The sequence below is a fragment of the Pongo abelii genome, chromosome 18, assembly GCF_028885655.2.
Source record: "Pongo abelii isolate AG06213 chromosome 18, NHGRI_mPonAbe1-v2.0_pri, whole genome shotgun sequence".
Classification (NCBI taxonomy): domain Eukaryota; kingdom Metazoa; phylum Chordata; class Mammalia; order Primates; family Hominidae; genus Pongo; species Pongo abelii.
In genome coordinates this window covers 8,590,248-8,617,981 of record NC_072003.2, presented here as the reverse complement: position 1 = coordinate 8,617,981, position 27,734 = coordinate 8,590,248, and the positions used below count along the sequence as shown (strand labels likewise).

The 27,734-nt window shown below is 41.2% G+C and overlaps 1 protein-coding gene and 1 long non-coding RNA gene across 40 annotated transcripts in view; one reads left to right on the top strand and one right to left on the bottom strand.

Annotated features, from left to right (window-relative positions):
- RBFOX1 (RNA binding fox-1 homolog 1) overlaps positions 1–27,734 on the bottom strand; it is a 2,503,848-nt gene that overhangs the window by 405,703 nt on the left and 2,070,411 nt on the right. For 2 of the 38 annotated variants that reach the window (XM_054533126.2, XM_054533129.2), the window contains exon 1: positions 1,342–1,617. In XM_054533126.2, the coding sequence (XP_054389101.1) occupies positions 1,342–1,485 (144 nt within the window). In that variant the 5' untranslated portion in view covers positions 1,486–1,617. 38 annotated transcript variants of the gene reach the window in all.
- Positions 490–10,268, top strand: LOC134760365 (uncharacterized). Of its 2 annotated transcripts, XR_010137712.1 has the most exons (4): positions 490–1,346; positions 8,443–8,533; positions 8,686–8,855; positions 9,876–10,268. It is a non-coding gene; the product is annotated as an uncharacterized LOC134760365 (long non-coding RNA). The 2 variants fall into 2 exon arrangements; XR_010137711.1 differs by having other exon boundaries at positions 8,686–10,268.

Genomic DNA, 27,734 nt, shown 5'->3' with positions numbered 1-27,734 from the left:
CTTGGGAAATGTTTTCTGGCACGATTTACTCAATAATGAATGTAATAAAATAATATTTAAAAGAACAAATTGGTTCCCAAGATTTTTTTAAGACTGTTCTCAAAAAGACGTGCAACAGAAAATACACCTAAGAAATATTTTCTGGAGGCAACCAACTTGATAGAAAATCCCCCAAATGTTCAAAACAGAATCCTGACATTTTATAAAAATATATATTCCTTTAACATAGGTTGAAATTGAGGTTCTTGGGGAAGAGGGCCACTCTCAACTCTTGCATAGAAAGTTCTGTTCACACACTCATGTTAACAAATGGTACTCTTGAAGTGAGTCCATGGAAAAACAGATAAAATGAGTATAATCACTGTAAATCTTCATAGAAAAGGATGGAGATCCTGGGAGGGGGAAAGGATTTTCATCTGCATGACAAAACCCCTTCTAGCCCTTCAGTTCATATCCACAGCCCCTGCCCAATGACAGACAGCTGGCCTGTTACCCTACAAGGGCAGTGTTGAGCTATTTCCCAAGCCCAGGAACCAACTCAGGAAGCAACCCTTCCAATAAAGAAAGAATGACAGAGCAGAGAGGGTCCCAAGGAAACACCCTGAGAAAGACAGAGAGTAAGGTGTCAAAAGGCTGAAATGTGTACAATGAATGGAAAATAAAGCAAACACAGACTCCCTCAGCAAGACCACTAAGGAGAAGTGAAAGGGAGAAACACACCCCCCCCCCCCCCACACACACCCTTACACATGCCAAAAAAGACAATATCCTAAATAGCTCACCTTCATCACAGCATTGCTACTGAGTTTGAAGGCAGACTGAGGCTGACACACTCCAGAAATTCAAATGCTCCGATCCCATGCGGACCGAATATAGCACCACACAAACTTAGGAAAACACACACACACACACACACCGCACACCACACACTTCTCCTTTCCACTCTCTATTAAATCAGCTGAATTAACACTACAGGCACTGGAATGCCTCCACAAAGATTCAAACTCTTAGCATCAAAGGGCTCTTAGACTCAGATCACTACGAAAGGCACCGACACAAGGAAGATGGTAGCAAGGAAAAGGCAGTTTTCCATTTCAAACTCCCGGAGCCCCGGCTGGGCATCAGGCGGTTTTAAAGTATTCAGACAGGTGCAGAAACATCCCAGCGCGAGGTGCCCGGGCTCCACAGAGAGCAGGAGGCTTCCATCCACCCTTTCCATCGCAACGCGGGAGCCCCCTCCTCAGAACCTCCATAAGGCACCGAAGCGCAGCCCAGTACGCACGGGGACCCATCTGGCCGAGCCCCAGGAAAGCAGCCACCGAGGGCAGACGCGCGCCTTACCTGCTGTAAGTACATAAAAGTCAAGGCACACGAAAGCTGGGGACACATGCCCACGTTGGGGAGCGCCACGCAGGTGGCCCCCGTCAGAGGATGCTGCATCATGTCTCTCTGGCGCCCGCCGAGCCCGAGTGGGGACGCTCGCATGCAATCACGTTGCTCTCTGCCTGGGCGCTACAATTTTTTTTTTTTCTTTTTTAATTTTGCTGGTTATTTAAGTCAACGACCGGTGGCTCGCGCTGTCTCTCTCTCTCTCTCTCTCTCTCTCTCTCTCTCTGTCTCTCTCCCCCTCTCTCTTCCTCCCTCCCCCCACCGCACCCCGCCGGTCCCTCCTCCCTGGCTCTCCCTGCCTGGGGATGTGCTAGATCCCGGCGTTCCTCTGCCTCCAACTAAAACACTTGCGGGGACCTGGAAACTAGTTGGTTCCCTTCGCGTGGTCGTCTGGCTTTTCTGGGTTGTTGGGCCTGCTTTTTGATACCCCGGAAAGTGGAAGGGGCCCCCCACCCCATACCCCTGTGAAGGTGACACGAGAACCGGCAGAGGGAACTTCTCTGGAAGGTGCAGGGGATGCGCTGCCCTCTCGAAGAGGCTGAATGGGAGGGGGGCAAGGATAGCGAGAGGGAGGGAGGGAGGGAGGGGAGAGAGGGGAGGGAGGGGAGGAAGGGGTGGGATGGAGGGAGAGAGGGAGAGAGGGAGAGAGGGAGGGGAGAGAGAGAAAGAGAGAGAGAGGGAGGCTAAAGAGAGAGAGAGAGAGAGATTGAGAGAAAGAGAGGAAGACAGGTTTTGACTCACACTGAAGCTCACTCCGTTGGTCCTGATGCTGTCTGTCTCCTCATTTGTCAAATGGGTCCAGGGGAAAGATTTTTTTTTTCCTTCCCTCCCCTTTGCTTTTTTTTTTAAATTTTTTATTATTTTTTGTTTTTAAAAAAACACTCACCAAAATTTAAATTGGGTCTGCTAAAACCCTCTGCCGGTGAGCAGGCGAGCAAGCGCCCCGCGTGCCTGGCATCAGGCGAGCTGGACAATTAGCGCGATGGCCCAGCTGGGACCCACAGTGGTAGATGTTGGTGGCGGTGCGTTTGCCAGATTCCTTGCCAAATAAACACAGAAAAGGGATTTCCCCTCCTCAGGAGGTGGAGTGCTGAGACGTTAGGGGCTGGGGGCAGGAGGGAGCTCGGGCTGAGGTAGGGGAGGAGGTTTCTGCGCCCCCCAGCAGAGCACCGAAGCGCCGATGCACCCCCGGGCGTTTGGGGCGCAGCTTTCGCCTTGTGCCTCGCCTTGGTTGGGCAGGCAGCCCCGAGCACAGCGAACCAGCCCCTGAGCTGTTCAATGAGAGCAACCACCCAGGCTGGCGTGGAAATCAAGCCTGTTGGACTAACGTGCCAGCTCAGGGCGACTGGAAGGGGGCTTCTCCCAACCCAGAACACCCGCTCCTCTCAAATTATAAATGCACAGGGTAGGGAAGTCCGTGTCTGATAAGAGATTACTCCGTCGGCTGCAGGGAGCAAATTACAATGGTTTATTTATTTATTTATTTTTTTATTCTTGCCTGTCCAGCCCTCCTTGGCCAAATTAACATTCTGCTCTTGCAAGCGGGTCTCCCCTCCCCTTTATTTTATGAAGTAATAATTATTCATTAGTAGATTTCGTTAGTCTTTATGCAATAAAATAGGATGTGATCTGCAAATCAAAAGAAAATATTAAGACTAACTCGTCCTTGGTCCTCACAGGAAAAAAAAAAAAGCACATTCTTGCATTCTTGGCAGCAATAAAATCGTGATCAGGAATAGTAGCCATATTTTTTAAAATATAGATTTTGACCCAGTGATTGGATTTTCTTTTTTTTGTTGTTTGTTTTCAGACCAAGAGATCAGCTGTCTAAAAAGCAGCTTTTTTGATTGTTGGGCTTCCTGAAAGAAACCTTGCTGACAGCTTCTTACTGACCTGCAGGACGGAACTGTACCTGAGAGGGGATGGGGGCTGTCTCACAAAAGAATATTTGGGGCAGAACCCTGGAACTGACCACCAGGGACATCCCAAATATCCCCTCCTCCTCAGGGCTCACCCTGACATCCTCAGCCAAATGAAGGCTCTGAACCCAGCCATCAGCTCGCAAGGCACAACTCACTTTGCAGGCTAATCAAAATGCTTTCTGAAGAAAAGAAAACTAATTATCCCACGGCTCTATTTTTGTTGTCGTTCTGTTTGAAATAACTATAAAGTCTTCACTCTGCCTAACACTAGGCCCCAACCCGCTGTTTCTTTCTACTTTTCATCTTGTAAAACCAGTGCCTCCAACCTCTCTGGGGCTTACACATCCCATCAATTTATCAGGGACACAGTAGCATGTTTAACCCTTTAGCCCTAGGCAGAAGTTCATCCAGGGGATTGGGAAAGTGGAGGCTGGTATTCTGTACTGCTTTTATTGGGGGGTGCTGGCAGTGGTTAGTTTGAAAAGCCTTTGCTGTATGTTGCATCAGAAGTCACATTCATGGGACAAGCTTTGATTAACAAATACAAGAATTCCCTCTTTTCTTCTCTTACTTCCTACCTGCCTTTATTTATTTATTTTTGCATTCACAAAACTAAAGAGAAAGTCACTCCACAGAACACAAATGGAATAAAAGGCCAACCATTCTACCTTTCCAATCCTCACTCTCCCTTTCCCATTCTTTACTGTTGCCTCAAGCAATCTCTCGTACTGACGGGTTCGCACTGCTTTCCTTTATTTTTTTTTTTCTTCTCTTGCTGGCATTAGAAAAGCCTGTAAATACCCCAAGAAGAGGAGAGAATTTTTTCCTTCAGCTCATTTTCATAAGAAACATGATAAATAATACATGGCACTTTAATAAGACTTTATCTGAATGGTTTAATGAAAAACAAATACATTATGTAAAGACCCAATAAATGCTCTTGGCTGTACTGAGGCAATACAGATTTTCCAGTCCGTTTTCTCCCCAAAGTTGGAACCCCTCAGTGGTGATTAGATCCCCACAGATCCATCTTGCAATAACGGCTCAGCCTTTCCCTTAAACTTAAGTTTTCACAGTCAGACACACTGAAGATCTGCTAAGTACAACATGAGAACCAGACCTAAATCCACATCAAAATTATTTGGAGTCGGGCTCTGTTCTCTGGATAACTAAACATGAACATCTCTCCACCAGTGCATGCAAACACAATCACACACGGGGACAAGTCCCCTTCCCATAAACACTGCAACTATATTAAGGAGCCCAGAGGAATACTTTCCCATTGATAACATCAGTGCTCCTTAATCAGGAATAGGACATCAAATGACCCCAAATCAAATGGTAGCATCATATCCACAACCATTGCTCACTTGATGACAACACTTTGCCAGCCTTTTAAACAGCATCTGGGGATAGCAAATTTGAATTCCATCTCAACAGAGACTGAGAAAGAGCCATATCAAGACCACTAGCTCTGGCATGATTCTTCAACATCAATAAATGGGAGAAGTGGGGAAAGAAAATACTCTTATCTCTCCACAAAAAAAATTCTGGGCATTCAACATCACATGGGTTCATATGCATTCAAGGGCCACCCTGCCTGCATTTCTGCTACAAAGACCCTTAATGGAATGCTTATACATACCCCACAGGAAGCTGAAAAAGTGCAGGAAAATTGGCAATGAATAATGTCATCTTCAAATGAAACTTCCTTAGGCAGAAGGCAACTACCCAAGTTTTAATTTGACTCATAAAATAATATTGTAACTTTTTTTCTTCCCCCAACTTTGCCAGCAATTTAAAAGAAGAATGGAAAACATTTTTTTCTTTTCTCATTTTCATAACTATTTATTATAACTTCCCAAGGCTGTTAAAATAGCAGACATTCCACTAAAAAAAAAAATACTTTCTATAAGAGTTGCCATACCTCAGAGCAAGAAAGACTCCAGTTAGACAGAAAGAAGGACTTGAACTTCAGTGTAATCATCTATACTGGGGTTAGCTCAGTGGCAATGTCAAGGTGTCACTTAGAAATATTTTACTTTCACTACCAAATTTAATGTGGGCGACAATATAGTCTCCATCTTCATTAAAGTGAGCATGAAGGTATCTTTAGAAAACTTTATTATTTATCTGTATCAAAAGCACTTTGAGTCGCTGGCTTGTTCGAACACCTGAATCATATTTAGTTAATGCTGATCTCATTCCAGGCACTGTTCTAGCCCCCAGGTCTGCATCAGTGGGGCCGGACAAACAAAGGTCCCTGACATTAGACAGTTTACACTCTAGTGGGTGGGGAAGGGGTGGCAGAAAGTAAATAATACAGAGAAGAAATAAGTACAGTACAATAGATGGTGGTGAGTGCTGTGGGAAGCGTAACAGGCAACATCAAGATCAGGGAATTAGGGAAACCAGGGTAAGGGAGACAGCAGTGAAATCTACCTAAAAAGTACACTTGCTCTGAAAAAATGCAGTTTCAGCTTCAAGAAAGCCCCCCTTGCATCCCGCTCCTTCCAATCTTATTGCCTAAGCCTCAGATTTGTTTAATAGATGGTCCCTGACTTGCAATGGGGTCACATCTGGATAAATCCATGGTAAGGTGAAAATATCCTATGTCGAAAACATACTTTCTACTTATGATATTTTCAACTTACAATGGGTTTATTAGGACATAACCCCATTGTAAACTGAGGAGCATGTCTACATGAATTCTGGAGTTCTCTTGGGTCAATCTACCAGGGGTAGCGGTGAGAAGTTTGGCGCTTCTAACGTAGACATTAAGCTGGCCTGTTGGCCTCTAGAATGTCTCAGCCCCTGATGATCCCTCTGAGCTGTATTTTGCAGAAGCTCCATTTCTCAGACACAGTTTCTCTAGGCAAAAGCACGATCACTCCACACTGAGTTGGAGGGTCCAGGATTTTGGCAGCACTCAAATGAGCACAGCGCTCCTTTTTCAGAGTAAAGGGCTTCGTCCCAGGCAGAACCAATTCCAACCATTCAGCAGCAATTGCTTTGCATGTAATGACAGGATCGAGATTAGAGCCTGCCTCTGTGTAAAGGACCCTCAAACTCCTCTAGCTTTCTAGCTTGGGTGTGGGTTGTCAGTGAGTCCAGGACTAAAAATAAACCACGCTTCCAAGAGCAGAAATACAAGTGCAGGCAATACCCAGTTCACAACTAGCTCCCACTACAAATGCTCTTTTCAAAATCACATTGGTGGTTTAGAACAGTTTACGGCCATCTTTTGCCAAAAAGGCTGACATCAGTTAACAAATAAAATCAAATAATTAAATGAATAAAATGCCTACCAATAATATATAGATTTGACATCACTGTGGAGAAATGGGTAACCTGAAACGCAGATGGTGGGAGTCAAAACTGGTATAGTCCTGGAGATGATATTAACATTTTGGTGCTCACTATCAAAATCTAAAATATGCACATCTTTCAAAGTAACTATTCTAATTCTAGATACCTGTCCTGCTGAAATATTGGAGCTAGATATGTGATACATAAACCAGGATATTCACTCCAGCATTGCCTGTAAAAGCAAATACAGTTGACCCGTGAACAACACAGATTTGAACTATACAGGACCACATATGCACAAATTCTCTGCCACCTGAGAGACCCAGAGATAGCAAGACCAACCCCTTGTCTTCCTCATCCTCCTCCTCCTCCTCAGCCTACCTCATGTAAAATGACAAGGATGAAGACATTTATGATGATTCACTTCCACTTAATCAATAGTAAATATGTTTTCTCTTCCTTATGATTTTCTTAATATTTTCTTTACCCTAGCTTAGTTTATTGTAGGAATACATATATAATGCATATAACATACAAAATATGTTTTAATCCACTGTTGGCTTCGAGTCAATAGTGGGCTAATCATAGTTTTGGGGGAATCAAAAGTTATACACAAATTTTGGGCTGGGCATGTTGGCTCATGCCTATAATCCCGGCACTTCGGGAGGCCAAGGCGGGTGGATCACTTAAGGACAGGAGTTCAAGATGAGACTGGCCAAGATGGTGAAACCCTGTCTCAACCAAACATACAAAAATTAGCCCTCAGGCATAGTGGCACGTATCTGTAGTCCCAGCTACTTGGCAGGCTGAGGCATGAGAATCACTTGAACCCAGGAGGCGGAGGTTGCAGTAGGCTGAGATCATGCTACTGCACTCCAGCCTGGGCAACAGAGTGAGTCTGTCTCAAAAAAAAAAAAAAAAAGCTATACACAAATTTTCCACTTTGTGGGGGGTTGATGCCTCTAACCCCCATGTCACTGAAGGGTCAACTATAATAAACAGCAATAGAGGAAACAGGGGATAAATAAAACAAGGTATAGCACATGCATGCAATGCACCAGTTAAAAAGAATGAGGGGCATCTGTGTGTCTTTCCTTGGAAAAATCTTTAAGAAAATTCTCTAAGAAGTTTCAGGATATATATAATAAAATTTCACGTGTGAAAAATCAAACCAAGACAAACAGCAAAACTCCACAACTCTTTAAAAATATGTGTGTGCATGCATATAGACATCCACAGAAGTATGTGCATATGCATGTGTATAAAATAGGCATACATGCAGTCATGTGAAGTGCATATAAAAGGGCCCGGAAAGATATAAATCAATCCAATAAATGCTTTTAGATCTAGGGTAATACAGGAGGGGCTATTGGGGGATTTCAATTTTTACTCTGTACAGATTTATGTTGCTTAGATTTTCACAATAAGAATGTGTCTGTGTATTACTTGTATAATAAAATGAAACAGTTATATTATTATCATTGCTACTACAACTACTACTATGACTGTTGTTATTATAAAGACCCCAGGCTACGTGTTCCTAAAGAATAATTTTTTTTAATGGTGGTAACTTTCCCTGGCTAGTACATGAAAACCTGCTTAAAGCCACTACTGAGTTGCAATATTCTAGATAATTAACATCCACAACAAAAAAGGGAATGGATTAAGCTACATAGCACCTTAGCGTCCATACAGGATTTCAGTAACCCAGAATCTCTTATCCGTTTACAGCATAACTTCTTAGGGACAATGTTTTCTGCTTATCTGCTCAGAAATCAAAATAAAAATACCCAGATCCTCGTCTTACCCCTTCCTTCCTCAGGTGCCAAGGCTGCTGAGAAACAGACTGCCAGGTTGGAAACCTGCATATGTTTCTGGAGAAGATAAGGGATGCAACTGATTTGCAAACCCAGGTATGTCTGATTCTCAATTACCCATCTCACAGGGTGGGGTAGTTTGTCTTTACACCAAGCCTCGCATATAAAGCAGGAATATGTGGAAAATGAGTTTGTCCTTTTTTGTTCCTACAAGCCATGGCCCAAACTGCCTTCCCTCTTCCCTGCAGGCACAATGAAGAGAAAGCTCAGGAGGTACAGACAGTGTCTTCTCCCTTCACCCTTGAGCCTTGTCTCTCCTCCTGTCGTTTCACTGGCTACTGACTATGGCTCCCATGGAGTGCAAGCTTGGAAAATGGGATCTTTCAACCCAGTTCTTCCCCCAACATGAGGTTCTGCTGTAAGCCACTCAGCAGGATGTCTGCGTTTACTTTTACACATACCTATACTGCTCACATTTTTGAGGGTGAACAGAAACACAGGACTCAGGGGCAGAGGGAAGGGACACAAAGCTAGGCTCTTCTTAACTTCTGCATTCCTGCAAGTAGAGGAACAGAACTGCTGCAAACTAGCTCCTAGGAAACACCATGAATGTCTAAAGCTATTGTGGATTTCAGTCTGCACGCCAGAGAAAGGCCCAAAGAGTCCCAGCACTCTGAAAACGGTTGCATGGCCCACATCCATGGCCAGGGACAGGCTAGGGAGCCTATTCATTGCAGCAAAAGCAGCCATATGCCCATCATGCAGGTGTTCTGCATCTACAGAAACACACAAACTGGTTTAAATTCAAGCTCTGCTACTAGCAAGCTATTGTGAACATGAGCATGTGAGCTAACCATTCCAAGCCTTAGTTTTTTTCATCTGTAAAATGCGGCCAATGGTAGCACCCTTACAGAACTGTAATGATTCTCAGACTTCTTATCCCCTAGCCCTCAATTACATGGACAGTTCCAAGAAAAGTTTAAAAGCGGTAAAGAGATTGCATGAAAATTAACACCTTTTAAATTTCTTGCCAAGGTAGCACATTCATACATACACACATAAACTCACATACACTGTCTACTATCATAAGCATTTAATAAAAGAAACAGCATTTTACACCAAAATGCAAAAAAAAAGAAGGACATAATCTGAAAATAAACAACAGTCCTTCAAATTGATTAAAGTCTATTAAAATTTTCACTAAACTGCCCTTAATTTTCTCATTTAGCTGCAGTCTGTTGAAAATGTCATTACAGAATCCAATGAGTCTGTGGATCGGCATTTGGGAACCACCGAGATAATGAATGTAAAGTGCTTCTTAGCATAGGCACTGGCACAACAAGTATCAACAATACTTGTTAGCTATCACGAGGAGACTAAAAAACCATTAATAGTTACACTCTTTAGGCTTGAATAACTATTCTCTTTACCCCCACAGGTTCACTGCAGCAAACCAAACCAAATACTCTTCTCATTTCTGAGTTCCCTGAACCACAGAGCAGCATGCCTTTCACTTAGGAGATGCTTAATAAAGGTCAAATGAATTGAATTTGTTGGATCACCAGAGTTTATTCTTGTTCCTCAATGACTCAGCCCTGCTCATTCAAGGCCACCTGAAATACGGAGTTGTGATGGGGTATTTGGGAACTCTTTCTGGTTTATATGAGGGTATGCCTCAAACACAAACAGTGAGACTCCAAAAGGTGTACTCCCCTGAGTACACACCTGTAGTGAGCAGTACACCTTTTGGAGTCTTGCTGCTTGGTCGGAATATCTATCTCTGGATCATACCTTTGCAGCTGCTATTATATGTCTATTGACATACAAGTTCTTAAAACCTCAGTTTCATTCTCTCTAAGAAGAATAATGATACTTTTCCTTCCTAAGTTGTTGAAAGATAAAATCATGTAATATATATAAGTCATAAAAATGGTGCCCATTGTCTAGCAACCAGTCAATATATAGCAACTATTATTATGAGGTATTTTTATTTTCAGTCCCTGACCAGTTGATGAGACCAATTCCTCCTTCTTTGCAAAAAAATTACACAAACGAGACCAACAAAGTCAATACATTTATGGAAGGACTAACTTCAGATACAATTTTCTTTTTGAAAAGTTTTTTTAAATGACATGGCACTATACAAAAATGTATAGACATCATAGACATCACCTTTCTGCCCTGGTCTTCTGAGTACACAATTTATTTAACCTTGCTAATGAGTCAAATGAATGCAAGCTTACACATTAGCCCTTGTCAACTAAATTCTTCACCAACTCTATCTCACACAACATCAGGTCAAGTCCTTCACTATTTTGTGAAGAATGACAAGGGTAATACACGTTAGAAAATTACTTCTGGCCAGATGGTAATTAATTTTTTTCTGATCTTCACAAAATCCTGCAAGGTAGATTATTTTTATAGTTCCAATGTACATAAGAAGAAACTGAGGGCACAAGAAGTATCTATCTTATCCTTCTAATAAGAGATGGAAAACAGGGTTTTCTGTTCTGTTGAACAAAATGAGAAAGTATCCTTTTTAACCATGCTATACAAACAGCAGTAGAGATGCTGCTTACAAAATCAACATTGTCTTCATCATCATCATCATCATCATCTTCATCATTTTTTACAATATCTAAACCTAGCAAGCACTTTCGTGAAGAACTACTCTATGCCAATTTATCTTCAAGCTTTCTTTTTCCAGGAATATATCACTGACCCCAGCCACCTAATTTTATCATATGAAATTTTCCTAGCTTTATTGTCCTTACTCAATTACAGCAGGGATGAGTCCCACCCTATCCACAGCTTGCCCTAAGCTTTTCAAAAGAAAAGATTCTGCTTCAGTCTTTTATTTTTTTTTTCTTGCCAACACTTTCCTATCACCATTCCTGGCAAAAGTGACAATTTATGGAGACAATGTTCTATCACAGCAGCCAACTGACATATGTCAAAAGAGACCCGAGACACACCAGGCAGAACCCCAAATTAAAAGGTACCCAGAACAAGCAAATAACTTCAATTCCTATAGCAGCTTTCCTGAAACAATCAATTCCAGGAGGTGATGCAAAGAGAAGGTGCACCGTTTGGCGCTTGAGAAGGTGGGAGTCTGTTTCCAGCAGGACTGAATGTAAGTGCGTGGGACAAGGAAGGGTAGGCGGCAGAGACAAAAACAGCTAAGTGGTGATTTCTCCTAATGAACAAGTGGGTGGGAAGGTCTACTTTGGGAACCCTCCACCCCACCCACTTTCTGTGTTTCAACTTCTGGATTAAACTCAAGCAAATCTGAAGACAAACAAAGCCTGCAGAAGATTCTAGTTTTCCTCTTTCATGAGCTTGGCTGCAAGGTTCTTTGACCCCAGAAATGCTCAGAAATTTTATCTTTAAAGTAAAAGATGAGTTGTCATCAAACATTTCTGACTAGAAGTGACTTCACCTCTAACATCTCCAGCTCTGAATTAATCCACCTTGACCTCTACCTTCCCAGGGTCCCATCCTGGAACACAGGTCAAAGACACCCCAGGAATTCTTAGTCCCTGGCATCAACGCATACCTTCAAAGTCTGATGATTGCTGGAGGTGAGCTAGGAAGGATGTAAGGAATCATACAAAACTAGGTTTATCTGCAAAACTTACAAGGTTACACTGAGGGCGTATCGGGTATTGGATAGAAAACCTTCCTGGCTCTCAAAAATCTCACCTCGGCAAACAGACAATCTCTAGGATTCCAAGTCTTAGTCCCAAATTGCAATTCACAATTACAGGCAGCTCATGTTCTCACAACCTCATCTGGCCCACGAGTCAGGTTCTTATATTCCCTGTCTCTGGGTTCCATTACAAAGACCCACACATAAAACTAATTAGCCCATTCTGTAATACATCCACTAAATGATGCATGTATGAGTAGACATGAAGATGGTGGCAGAGAGAATGGAAGATGTGATTCTCATTTTAAAAACACAGACAAGGATTGGTAGAGTCATCGTTCACTATCCATGGGTGATTGGTTCTAGGAGCTTCCAAGGATACCAAAATCTACAGATGCGTAGTATTTGCTTATAACCTACACATATCCTCCTGTATACTGTAAATCATCTTCTAGGTTTACTAATACAATGCAAATTCCATGTAAATAGTTGTTTCAATGCATTGTTTAGGGGAAAATGACAAGGAAAAAAATGTCTGCACATGTTTAGCACAGACACTATTTTTTTCTGAATATTTTTGATCTGCAGTTGGCTGAATCTATGGATGCAGAACCCAAGGACGTGGAGGGTCAATGGTATGTATCACATCCTTGAAAATCACATTTGGCTATTCTAGTGCCCTCAACTTTGATTAAACTCTCTTGGTTCCAGACTTTCTCTGCCTTACTTCCTTTTCATCTTCCCTCTTTTCTTTTTGAGAGCCAGAGAACAAATTCGCATCCTCACTCCTTCATCCTCTGTTTCCTTCTCCTTAAAAGCTTGGCAACAGCTGTTTCTGTGTCTTTGAGGGGATCATCTCTTATCCAGATTTGCATCAAGCCATCTTCCCAAACCAAACCTGTACTCTCCATTAGAAGACCTATTGTGCTTACCGATGAAAACATAGCATTTCCTTCACCTGGTGTCAGATAAAATAATTCAAGACTATTTCAGTAGAGTGACATGTAAGAAAAAGACTATATATGTCCCTGGCTGGACTTTTTAATGCATATGTATTGCAGCGTTCTTACATGCCTCATAGACAAAAAAATCTCACTTGGCATCACTTCGTGCTTTGTTAGGTCACTTACCTCCTATATCCTAATCGTCATCACCTTGCACAACCCTCTTCTGTTATATATTTGTGTATGTATATGTGTGTGTGTGTATATAGTATTATATATATTATATATAATACATTATATATAATATATAATACTATATATAATATATACAATATATAATATATATACTATAATTGTATAATATAATATATACAATATATATTATATATTACATATAATACATCATATATTATATAATACATTATATATTATATATAATACATTATATTATATAATACATCATATATTATACATAATATATATAAAACACATTATGTATTATGTATAATACATTATATATTATATATTATATATAAAATACATTATATATTATATATTATACATTATATAGTACATTATATATTTTATATATAGTAATATAGTAATGGCTATGATACTTTTCATATACTTGTGAAGGATTTGCAGTAATGAGTGAAAGCCATTGCATCAGACTCTTTGCAGAATACAGACAAACCCTTATCACATCCCTAGCCTTGACCTCTCCTCACAGGCTGCATCTCAGGAATCATCATGAACTTCAGACAGCCTCCAGCATGTCTCAGTGCCAAGGTCCTATCCTTGCTGCTATTTTAATATAATATATTATATATATAATTTAATATAATATATAATACATTATATATTATATATAATACATTATATATAATATATAATATATAATACATTATATATTATATATAATATATAATACATTATATATTATATATAATATATAATATATAATACATTATATATAATATATAATGCATTATATATAATATATAATACATTATATATTATATATAATACATTATATATAATATATAATACATTATATATTATATATAATACATTATATATTATATATAAAATACATTATATATTATAATACATTATGTATTATATATTATATATAAAATACATTATATATTATATATAATACATTATATAGTACATTATATATTTTATATATAGTAATATAGTAATGGCCATGATACTCTTCACACACTTGTGAAGGATTTGCAGTAATGATTGAAAGCCATTGCATCAGACTCTTTGCAGAATCCAGACAAATCCTTATAGCATCCCTAGCCTTGACCTCTCCTCACAGGCTGCATCTCAGGAATCATCATGAACTTCAGACAGCCTCCTGCATGTCTCAGTGCCAAGGTCCTATCGTTGCTGCTATTTTAACATTCCCCCAAACAAATGCATCTGCACATGCTGCTCTTCCTCTATTGACTTACCTGTTAATGGAAGCACCTCCCTTCCATTTACTTAACCTTGAAAGCTCAACATTTGCCCTTCACATCTTCCTTTGCTGCTCTGAATAGTCAATTGGTTCCCAAATTGTATCATTTTTAACTCTTCCATCTCCCAACTATTAAGGCTGTCTTAATTTTCCATTGCAGCTATACTAGCACATCACATTATTTTATTTAGCCTAGATTTTTAGAAAAGGGGGGAAAAAGCTATACTTACCTAAGTTCCTTTGCTCTCAGTCTCAGCTCTTCCCAACTCATACTTCACAATGGTGCCACAGAGGAATTTTAAATACCCAAAACTAAGGATGTCAGTCTTCTGTTCAAAAGGCATCAATGACCCCTTCCACTGGTTAGGGCACAGTATTGAATGCTTTAAGCTGGTTCTGCACATCTTACCTTGCAATGTAACTGGTACTTCTACATATCTCCCTCTGTCCAGATACTGGTCACCTTGAACCTAGGGCTATAATCACTTATGCCCAGTGCATGTTAAAACATCTCCAAATATATGCTCTTTGGCTGAAACTGCTTTAATGGTATGAATGTACAAATCCCAGGATGCCCAGTGCCTAGTTAAATAAATAATCACAGAATGAAATGTGCATCCTTGTATGTTTTGCAATATTGAGATGGAGGCAAGGATGATAGCACCTCTGTGTGTTTCTGTTTATTCTTCACAGGGGTATTGCTGGGTACATACCGATAATACTACATTACCCACAAGCATGCTAAGACTCAGAAGGCTTAGGTAAGCTGTCTGCTTCTAAACCTTACAGCGAGTGGTAATGGTGAGTTCCTTGTCTATTTTCTGTCTATTCTCCACACCCCCGTCCCGTACACAAGGGCATGCACAAGTCCCATGAGAACGGTATTTTTCCCCTCTTAATGTTGCATCCTCATCACCTTAGAATAGTACTTGGCTTACTGTAGTGGATGCTTGTTAAATATTAGTTGAGTGAATGAGAAAATTTGAAAATGAAAATATTAGTCCTCTTCCATTTGCATGTTTCTGAGATTCATTTAATTTACTAGTTGGTTAATTCATTTATTCAATCGTCAGCTACCTTTTGAAAACAGTGTCTGTGCCAAGCATGGTGCTGGCCTTGGAGATACAGTGGTCAATTAAGAAAGGACATAGAGCTTACATTTCAGATTAATGAGATATTTTAAGGTCACCTGGTTAAAAAATTACCTTTTGCATCTCAGTATCAGTGTGTGAACCAGCATCTTGTCAATAGCAGGCAACAAATTAAAATACTGAAATGAACTGGATTATAAGGCTAATTGAAAACAATATTAGCTATCCATACTCCCAATTTCAAATATTGATGTTCATCAAAATAGCCTCATTTTCTCACTAATTGCCTTTATGATACATGCTTCATATTTGAAGTCATAAAATGCATCTTTTATCCTGCTCCTTTTCTCTCTCTTATAGATGGAATTTTCTGTAACATTTATTTCTAAAATGGTTTCTACTGGTGTAAATGTATGCATGTATTTGAGAAACAGTGGTTTGCCGTGTAACCCTGGGAAGCATAGATTATAGGTTTACTCTCCTTTGAAGAAAAATAATAAGAATTAAAAGAGCTTATTCTAGGGCCACAGAGTTTATCCTAACCTTGTCCTGCCTTCTTGATAACCAAATGGATGATAAGGTCTGGGGAGGCAGACCTCCTGGTTCTGAATCTTTGAACTACAGCATACTAGCTGAGTGGCTTTTGGCAAGTTATTTAAAACTTCCTGAGTCTTGGGTTCTTATTTATAAGTGAGACAAGCACGAATATTTTTATCTCACAAGACTAAATTTGATAGCATGGAATAATACACTAAATTTCTTAGTGCAACCCCTTAGCACCTAAGTGCATAATACATATCAGCTTCAAGGATAATTGTGATAATGATGATGGTGGGGGTGGTGATGCTGACAATGATCATGATCATGGTGATGATGGTGGTGATGACTATGATGAAAGTGATGGTAATAATGATGGCATTGATAATCATGATGATCATGATTATCATAATGATGGTGATGGTGATAATGGTGATGATGATGATGAAGGTGATTGTAATAACAATGAAGATGATGATGGTAATCATAATGGTGGTGACAAAGATGGTCTTGTTGATGATGATGGTAATGATGATGGTGATGGTGATGATGATAATGGCGGCGGTAATGTTGGTATCGGTAATGATAATCTGGCTATTGCTGATTGTAAACCCAAAAGTAAGGCAATGTACATTGACCTTTATGGGAAAGACAGCCAGCCCTGTTCTCTTAGGCTAGAAACAAAGGGAACCATCTCCTTAATCTTTCTAAGGAGAGCCCATTGCTACTTCCAATCTTGCTTTCTCCCTCAACTCTAGTGTTTGACTAAGGAAGCAATTGTAATACCCATCATCACCCTGACTGCTTTTTCTTCTTCGTAACTGAGCCACAGACATCTCTAAGGAGGCTCTCTTATACAACAGGCAGGATCTGGCATGAGTGTTCTTCTGGGTAACTCTGTGGGATGTTAATAATTTATGATCTCTTTAGTGAAAACACTAACCTCCAGGGTGCCCATACTTCCTCTAATATCACTCAGATTCTCAGCAGGCTGTGACTGTCTTTTCTCCAACCCCCGCCTCTCACCAGACAAACGATTCCAATGTTGTTCCCCTGCACAGCCAATGTCCTATCAAGATGCACACACAAGTCCAAGAAATATTGTAAAAAGTAACAACAAAGTTTTTGAAACAGAGTCTTGCTCTATCACGCAGGCTGGAGTGCAGTGGTGCCCTCTCAGCTCACTGTAACCTCCATCCCCTGGGTTCAAGTGATTCTCCTGCCTCAGTCTCCAGTGTAGCTGAGATTATTGGCATGTGCCATCATGCCTGGCTAATTTTAGTATTTTTAGTAGAGATGGCATTTCACCATGTTGGCCAGGCTGGTCTCGAACTCCTGACCTCAAGTGATCTGCCCAGCTCAGCCTCCCAAAGTACTGGGGTTATAGGTGTGAGCCACTGTGCTCCGGCCAGTAATGGCAAAGTTAAGAATTACTTAGCATTTATTGTGTGGTAGATACTACGCCAAGGGTTTTACATTCATTATCTTATTTCATCTTCTCAGAAATCTGATAAGCAAGGTGATATGACTCATCCCATTTCACAGGTGAGGAAGCTGAGGATGAGGTAAGATAAATAACTTATTTAAATGTATACCCTGAGGCCCTAACTCAGGTGAGTGTGATTTTCTCACCTTGGATCTTCTACTTTATTGCGTGATGCATTCCTTAAATGGATTTCCAAGTAGAATGTCTGAAAGTTGAACAATTGATGTGAGAGTTCTCTGAGAGTGGGTTCTTTCTCCAGAAATTAATTTGAATTACAGGATCCCAAACTATCGTTCAGGTAGGTGCCGCCTCCCCAGGGTGCTTGTGGGTATCTTAAACCACCCTAGGATTTCCCTGTTATGTGGAAACCAGGGTGAAGGTAGAAAAATCTCAGGCCTTGATCCAACATCTAAAGGAGACCATGTTACTGTTCTGCTCCTTCCCTTCCACAAAACACGAGGAAAACAGATCTCAGCCAGCAAATACACATGAGATTGGTTTGGATTTTTCGTTCAACAGCCAGTCACACATCACTCATTTCATTTGGGCTACATCCTCACAAACTATGTGTATTTTGAAAATACACATAGGGAAAAACAGCTTAAGAAGCAGAAAAATGCACACAAAATGGGTGGGGGAAGGTAATATGCAAATCCATACTTATTGGGTAATACCCCGCATATGGAAAATCTATCATAAACTAATTTGTGTTCTCCACTTCTAAATTTATCACTTTCTAAATCTAAACCTATAGATGTACACAGATATTTTCAAAGCTTTGAGGAAACACCCAAATGTGGTGTTGAGAGGTGACTTTCCTAATTTTTAAAAATTGTCACTTTCATAATTTTTAAAAATTGTCAATCAATCCAAGTTTTTAATAATGAATGTGAAGTACTTTCGTTATAAGGAAAAATAAACGGTTTTATCTTCTTCCATTTAAGTAGCCCAAGTCACAGACTGAAAACACTTCTTGCCTATTATACCCCATGTCGGAGCCTCACCACGGCCTGTGGGGAAAAAGGGCTTAGCCCACCAAGGATCAGCTTGCACCTACTCGCTGTCCTGGCCCTTTAGAGCTAGTTTGATGGTGATTCTAGAAAGAGAAAGAGAGCACCCTGGCATAGTTCCTGCACACTGCTGCTCTCCATGGAATCCTAATTATAGTCACCAAAGAAGTTTCTTTCTTGTCTCTCCAGGTCCTGTGTGACAGCTCATCATTCTGGTGGCATCTTTGTCAGGAAAACCTCATTTCTATTTTTATTATGAGGACTGCTTGTCTTTACTAGCTCTTTGTACATAGATCAAGACATTATGAAGACCTGCACTTTCCTCGGGCAAATGAGAATCACTAATTTTCTCTCTATATTAAGTACTGTGCTAACTCCATTGGCTTCACCAATATTTATGTCACACTCTGGCACCATGATGATCTTGGAACAAAGTTAACCTCTTTTGTGCCACACATCCTCACACTCCTACAGCTTCTATCATGCATTGCCTGTGCTCATGTTCAAAGAGGAAAGTGGCTATGTAGCTTCACCCTGACCTATTTAAGCAGTATCTTCTTTAAAGTATGAAGCCCAGGGCCAGGCATGGTGACTCACGCCTGTAATCCCAGCACTTTGGGAAGCTGAGGCGGGTAGATCATCTGAGGTCAGGAGTTCGAGACAAGCCTGGCCAACATGGCTAAACCCTGTCTCTACTAAAAATACAAAAACAAAATTAGCCGGGCATGGTGGCGGGCACCTGTAGTCCCAGCTACTCGGGAGGCTGAGGCGGGAGAATGGTGTGTACCCAGGAGGCAGAGCTTGCAGTGAGCCGAGATCACGCCACTGCACTCCATCCTGGGTGACAGAGTCAGATTCTGTCTCAACAAAAAAAAATTTAGCCAGGCATGGTGGTGTGCTCCTGAAATCCCAGCTATTCAGGAGGCTGAGGCAGGGAGAATTGCTTGAACCTGGGAGGCGAGGCTGCAGTGAGCTGAGATGGCATCACTGCACTCCAGCCTGAGTGACAGAGCAAGACTCCATCTCAAAAACAATAAATAAGAAAGTATGAAAGTATGACACCCAAATTCCCACTCTGACACTTCTGAGCATTTTCACAAGATAGGCTTTTATTTAAAGAAATAAAGTAAAGTGGCAAGAACCTAGACCCTTGGGATCCTGCAAAGCCAGGTGATGTTTGTATGATGCTGAAGGTGGAAGCATGTGAAATTTCCTCATGTCACCCTCAACCAAAATCATATCTTACAATGGTGATTGTGCTAAAAGTGTTTACCTATTAGAGCTTACTCCATGCTAGACATTCTGAACATGATTTACATACATTATTTCATTTAATCCCTATGCCAGCATTGGTATTCATGCATTCACTCATTCGTTCCTTATTTAAATCATCTATAAATATTTATAGAGTGGTAAATTATGTTCTAAGAACTGTACAGTGTTCCCAGTATGCTGATTAAAGACACAAACAAGCAGACAAACAAACAAACAAAACTCAGTCTACTTACCCAGATGGAACTTAAAGTCTATCAGCAGAGACACAGTTTAAAAATCAATCAGTTTCTCTTAAAACTCATGTCCCAGCATGTTCTTTCTTGAGCCCTTATCTCAGGGAAATGGAATCTTGTGTTCACACAAAACTCTGCACTTGAAGGTTTGTAATAGTTTCATTTATAAGAGCTAAATCCAGGAGTTAGTCCAGATGTCTATCAATAGATGAATGGTTAAACAAACTGTGGTATATCCATACCATAGAATACTACACAGCAATGAAAAGGAATAAGTTGTTTATACACACAGCAGTTTCAATGAGTCTCCAGGGAATTATGTTGATCAAAAAATGTCAACACCTAAAAGTCAGGTACTATATGGGTCCATTTCTTGAAATTTCCAAGCTTTTAAATGGAGAGAAGATTAGTGTTTGCCAGAAATTAGAAATTGGGAGTGGGGGCGGGGGTGGTTGTAAAAAGAAAAACAGAAGGGATCCAGTGGTGATGGAAATGTTTGTTATCCTGACTGTGGTGTTGGATGCACAAACCTACATGTGCGGTAAAATTGTACAAAACCAAATACAACTACAACCACTGCACACACACACACACACACATACACACACACAATTAATGCAAGTAAAATTGGGGAAATTTGAATAAAATCAGTGGGTTGTACCAACATCAATATCCTAGATGTGATCACTGTACTTTAATTTTGCCAAATGTTACCATTGGGGAAAACTGTGTAAAGGGTACACTGTAACTCTGTATTATTCCTTACAGCTGCATGTGAATCTGCAATTATCTCAATAAAAATTCCAATTAAAAATCAAATTACGCAGTTAATTTTCTGAGGCCTATTGTGGTAAATGCTATAAAGGAAAAGAACAGGTTGCTAAAAAAAAAAAAAGTAAGGAATCTATAGATAGCAAAGGGCTGGATTGAGACTGAGGGTGAGGGAAGTCTTTTCTGAAGAGGTGGCATTTCATTGGGCAACGGAGGGATGAGGCGTTGGCGAGGAGAAAGGTGGGTGGGAAAATGTTCCAGAAAAGGAAACAGTGTGTGGCAGGGATGTAAGAAAGGGTGTGCATGCTCAGGCAATAGAGAAGGAACATCCAGTACAAGAAGGCAGTGGCCAAAAGATGAGGGGACATCTTAAAGCTCTAACACCCAGCCAATGACTGCCCTGAACTTGTGCAGGGTTATTATTTTGCCATTAATTCTGCTGCAATCCAGTAAGGCACAGACAAACCGTGAGGTCGCAGAGCTAGGAAGTGTCAGATCCAGGATTAAACACCAAAACTACTACTCTGTCCTCTGCCTCTCTTAAAAAACATCTTTATAAAGTTAAAAAGGGCCAGGAGTGGTGGCTTATGCCTGTCATCCTAGTATTGCAGGTGGCTGAGGTGGGAGGACTGCTTGAGGCCAGGAGATCAAGGTCAATCTGGACAATATAGCAGGACCTCATCTCTACAAGAAGTTAAAAAATTAACCGGGCGTGGTGGTGAGTGCCTGTGGTCCCAGCTACCCAGGAGGCTGAGGTGGGAGGATTGCTTGTGCCCAAGATTTCAAGGCTGCAGTGAGCTGTGATAGTGCCACTGTACTCCAGCCTGGGATATAGAGCAGGAGTCTATATCTTAAATGAACGAATAAAGTTAAACATAAACACACTTCTCAATCCAGCAACACCACTCTTAGGAATTTACCCAGGAGAACTAAGAATTGTTACACAGAATTACCTGTACATAAATGCTTATAGCAACTGTTTCATAATCAGCAAAAACTGGCAACAACACAACCGCCCTTCAACTAGTGAATAAACTATGGTGCATCTGTACCACAGAATGCTACTCAGCAATAAAAGGGAAGAAAGAACTATTGATAGATGCAACTACCTGGATGAATCTCAAATTCATCACACAGAGATAGTCAGGCCTAAAGGCTACCTATTTCTGATTCCATTTGTAGGACATTCTGGAGACACCAACACTGTAGGGACAGAAAAGAGATTGGCAATTCCCAGGATCTAGAGTTGGGGACTAACTATAACCAGACCCTAGGAGTTTTTGGAATGACGAATATGCTCCAAATCATGTGGACGCTGGTGGTTGTTACATCACTGTATGCACTTATTGAAACTTGAAGAACTGTGTGCTAAAATGAGTACATTTTACCGGGTGTAAACTATGCCTCAGTAAACCTGACTTTGATGCAATAATCTGATGAGATGATCTAGATCAAGTCTAGAAGAGTTCCTTTCTCACTTCTGGCAAGCTCTGGGTGACCCTAGGAAGAGTCTTATTTTAGAAGATGCCAATTAAGGAAAACTGAGTAAGGATACAGCTTCTGTGGAGGGTGAGGCTGAGAGGTATTTAGGGAGAGGTGATCTAGGGGATGGAGATACAGAATGTCAAGGGTGTTTCCCTGGCCAACACAGAGGGGAGGTGTTATGGAAGTGCCAACCATTTTCCTCCACCCATACCATTTTCTTAGCAAATTCATACTCCCTTCCACCATGGAAGAGGCACCATCAACTACCTAGAGAGCTCCCCTAAATCTTTCCAGCTGTGGGAACTCATGGTGGACACTGATCCATGTTGGTTCAATGAGATCTTCTCCCTCTCAGGAATGCTGGATTGGAGTGTAGAGACTGCAGAGACAGACTGGGGGACCAGACAGGAAGGCCATGGAAAACCAAAAGCTGGACCAAGCACTAGGGGATGAACAAACAGAGAGAGACAAGCAGAGAGAGGCACACAAAGTCAAAATGCTTAACTCACCACTATGGAAAACCATGTGGAGATTCCTTAAAGACCTAAATGTAGAACTACCATTTGATCCAGCAATCCCGCTACAGGGTATCTACCCAGAGAAAAAGAAGTCGTTATACAAAAAAGATACCTGCACATAGATATTTATAGCAGCACAATTCACAATTGCGAAAATGTGGAACCAACCCAAATGCCCATCAACCAATGAGTGCATTGAAGAAACTGTGAGACACACACACACACAGATACACACACACACACACACACACACACACACACACACACACGATGGACTACTCAACTATAAAAAAGTAGTGAATTAATGGCATTTGCAGCAACCTGATGACATTGGAGACTATTATTCTAAGTGATGTAACTCAGGAATGCAAAACCAAACATCTTATGTTCTCACTCATAAGTGGGAGCTAAGCTATGAGAATGCAAAGGCATAAGAATGACACAGTGGACTTTGGGGACTCAGGGGGAAAGGGTGGGAAGGAGGTGAGGGGTAAAAGCCTACAAACTGGGTGCAGTGTACACTGCTCAGGTGATGGGTGCACCCAAATCTCACAAATCACCACTGAAGAACTTATGTAATCAAACACCACCTGTTCCCCCAATAACCCATGGAAAATTTTTTTTAAAAGAACGATAACAGGAAAAAAAGCTTAATCAACCAGAGAACAGAGAGCAGAAGGCTCCAGGGAGAGGGTGCAAGAGCAAAAGGCAGCAGAAAATACGCTTGATAACTTTTAATATCCATGTATTTCCCCATATTTCATGCAACTGAGTTTTGTGAAATATCTTTTGATTCTTATAATGAGATATCTTCATACAGGGTGAGTTTCTGTTCCTTACAATTAAAGAATTCCTAAGACCCTGTGCCTTACAATGAACAAATATCTGTGGCATCCAGGAATAAATGCAATCGCCTTTGCAAATGCCATTTACTTGTTTCTCTGACTGTTAGTCTGAGCAAATGCTGGAAAGAAAATGGGTTTGGGGCGGTGAGTGGTGGATTCTGTCCTCCCTTTTCAGAAACTGCTTTAGTCGGCTGGGTGCAGTGGCTCACACCTGTAATCCCAGCACTTTGGGAGGCTGAGGTGGGTGGATCACCTGAGCTCAGGAGTTGAGCTTGGGCAACAAAGAGAAACCCTGTTTCTACAAAAAATACAAAAAAATTGCCAGGCGTGATGGCACGCACCTGTGGTACCAGCTACTCCAGAGGCTGAGGTGGGAGGATTGCTGGAGCCCAGGAGGTAGAGGTTGCAGTGAGCTATAATTGTGCCACTGACCTCCTGTCCAGCCTGGGTGACAGAGCAAGACCTTTTCTAGGAAAAGAAAAGAAAAATAAAAGGAAAAGAAAAGAAAGGAAGGGAGGGAGGAAAAGAGAGAAAGAAAGATTATTTTGGTCTGCAGAGAGGAGGTCAAGATTGTCTCCTGGATTCAAACTCAAGCAAACTATAAATAACCCACGTTTCCCTCAATAGACTCCCTCCTGACAGTCACTCAGTTTATGATGACTGATTTGCATATTGCTCTCAGTGTCTGGACACTGTCTTCTCATCTAGACTAGAAACCCCATGAAGAAAAGAACATGCTGTGTATTTTCTCTGTCTTCCAACACCAGACATTGTGCCCAGAAAATGGTAATAAGAATAGTAGTTAACACTTACATAATGGTCTCTCTGTGTGTGTGTATGTGTGCAATCCTTTTTCACTACAAACTTGGGAGAGATGTACAGTGTTAGAACTATCTGTATTTTATAGAAGACAGGACTAAAGTACAAAGCAGGCAAGTGTTTTGCACAAAGTCACCTGGCTCTCACACAATAAGGGAAGCAGCCCATCTGCCTCCATGTGTATGCTAAACTACCCCCTAAGCAGAAGCTCATTAAATACACATGCAGTTGCACTGGGCACGGTGGCTCATGCCTGTAGTCCCAACACTTTGGGAAGCTGGGACAGGCAGATGACTTAAGGTCAGGAGTTTGAGACCAGCTTGGCCAACACAGTGAAGCCCCATCTCTACTAAAAATATGAAAGTTAGCCAGGTGTGGTGGCACACACCTGTAATCCCAGCTATTCCGGAGGCTGAGGCAGGAGAATTACTTGAACTCAGGAGGCAGAGGTTGCAGTGAGCCAAGATTGTGCCACTGTACTTCAGCCTGGGTGAAGGAGACTCACTCTGTCTCAAAAGCAAGGAAGGAAGGAAGGAAGGAAGGAAGGAAGGAAGGGAGGGAGGGAGGGAGGGAAGGAATCACATGCAATTGATTCAAGAGGCCCAGAGTAGCTGCCATTATGTACTCTTTCTTTAGCGAGTACAAATATGGCCATAGGATAGCGGTTCTCAAGCACGGGGTGATTTTGCACCCCAGGGGATACTGGACAATGTTTTGACTCCAAGAGGAAAGGGTGTTACTGGTGTCTAGTGGGGAGAGGCCAGGGATTTTGCCAAACATCCTACAATGGATAAAACTCGTATCAGTGAACTATCGATCTGGTCCAAAACATCAGCAGGGCCCCTCTTGAGAAATACGTTCTAGGGTGCCAGTTGACTGCCGCAGCCACTCTGTCCTTATGTGGGGAGCTCTCCAAAGGTAGCTGCCCCACTGAGATGCCACTCAAGCTTGTCCCTGGACTACAGCCATAGTGGCCTTTATCACATGATCATCTCCATGTGGACTCCCTGTCACAGGACCTAATGGCAGAGGCACATGGGCCTCCCTCTTATCTACCAACACCTTAGTATTCTCTTTGGACAAAGGTGAGGTGATCCTGGGGATCCCTTGGACATTGTACAGATACTGTGCATGTCTTTCTTAACCAACAGGTTGGGGATGACCTACTCTTAATAGTCTTAGGGTCTGTGGAGGGAGAAGGAGGACGCTGTTCTGGAAGGCAGAACACCCAGATCTAAGTGAAGCTGGGGAAGTTACCTAAGTCCTCTGAAACACAAGTTTGCTCATTTTGCAATGAAGGCAAGGCTGGATGGATGAGGAGAACAGCTGAATTCAGTCAAGATATACATAGTGTTTTCCTCCGCGTTTGCAAAGAACCAAAACTCTGTGGTCAATGAAGTCAAACTCAGCCAGGATTCAGAAGCTGGCTCTCTTTCCATAGCAGGCACAATCTGTTTTGAATACAGATCCAATCGCAGAGGGAACCAAACACCCTCAGAGCAGTTGATGTGGTGCTGGCCATGGAGTCAGCAAACGTAACATCTGCTGATATGGCCACCTTGGCTGCCATATTTTTACCAGGCCCACTGGTTTCTCAAAGGTCATACCTGATCAGGACCATAATGAGCCAATGATCAATTTCCCTTTCAGCCCTCATGAGTCCTTGAGGGCTGGCTCTTTAGGGATAGAAAGCCTGGCCACTTCTGGAAGTTGCCTTTCCTTGTGGGATTTCACATAAGAGAAAAAGGAACTCTGAGCTCTTTCCAGAGAATCACTCGTTCAGGTCAGGCAACATCAGGGCGAGCTTACGTCGCACATTATGCCTGGTCTGCTAGTTCAGAGAATGATGTGACCACAGATAGCCTGACACCCCCAGCTCACGGCCATGCCAGGCCATCCCTCCTCTCTATTCCCATAACATTTTATTTTGATGTCTAATGTGGCCCTGGCTATAATATAGTATCAGCCTGTCACTTTACCCCAAAGCCAGTGAGCACCAATAGGACAGGGCTGGTTTCCGTGGCCACTGCAACCTGGACACTGTGCTCAGGCCTGAGTGTGGTGAGGACTCAGTAAATGCCTGCTGAATAAACGAGTAACAGAAAGCCTGGCTTACGCACAGAGAAATGAATTCAAGAGCAAAGCCCCAAAGAGACCACCTGGTGAAAAGCAGAAAATATCATTAACTGAAAACAAGACATTTCTGAGAAATCCGCATTTCAGCTTTACCAAAGAGACACTGTACCACTTTGCCCAAGTGACATGTTATAAACAGAGAAAATGCAGCATTTATTTCTATTACACTGAAGCTTCCTCTGTGTAAGTCAGAGAGGGTAGGCACTCAGCATGGGGTGCCCCATGGCCAAAGATCCATGTTTTTAAAAAAAGAAAGGAAGAAAAGGAAAGAAAAACATATATATTTAAAAAAAACAAGAGTCTCCAGAAACCTATGTCACTTTTAGAATCAGATAAAATAGGACTTTTTATCCATCCGTCATCAGTCTTTAGATTTTAAAATCCAGCTGCTAAGAGAAATATAATCAAATATTTTTTAAGAAAAAAAAAAGCCAGAAGAAAGCAATCGAACAATCAAATTTTAACCATCTTCACTCTCTAGCCCTGGTCAGAATAATTCCCTTTCGACAAGATAAATTTAGGCTGAGAACAAGACTGCCTTGGCCCAGCTCCATAATTCATTGGCAGCTTTAATCTTCAGAATGAATATCAGTGTACATTTCAGGTTTTATTGCATTTTTTAAACAAATGATATTTTAAGTTCAAAGTGAATACATCATGAGTTGGCAATTTGTAATATGTTTTCACTGAAAAGGAAATAAAAATAAAATTCCTTTAGACTTTTTGATATGAATTGCAGACTTGCAAAAAGACTGGGTATAGAGAATGTAGGATAGGAAAAGATACAAACAGAAGTCAATATGAAATAAATGCATCCCACAGACAGTCATGATAAATTTTAATGAACTCTAAAAGGATGAATACAGTTTCTTAAAAGGATATGCTGGTAATATTGGACAGATCTATATGATGTAAATAAATATATTTAGTCAATCATCTAAATGGTTGGCCTTCAAAATGTCCAACACACTCTCGCTTGCAAATGTCAGATATACATAGGAATCTTTATGTTGATATTTTGATCTTG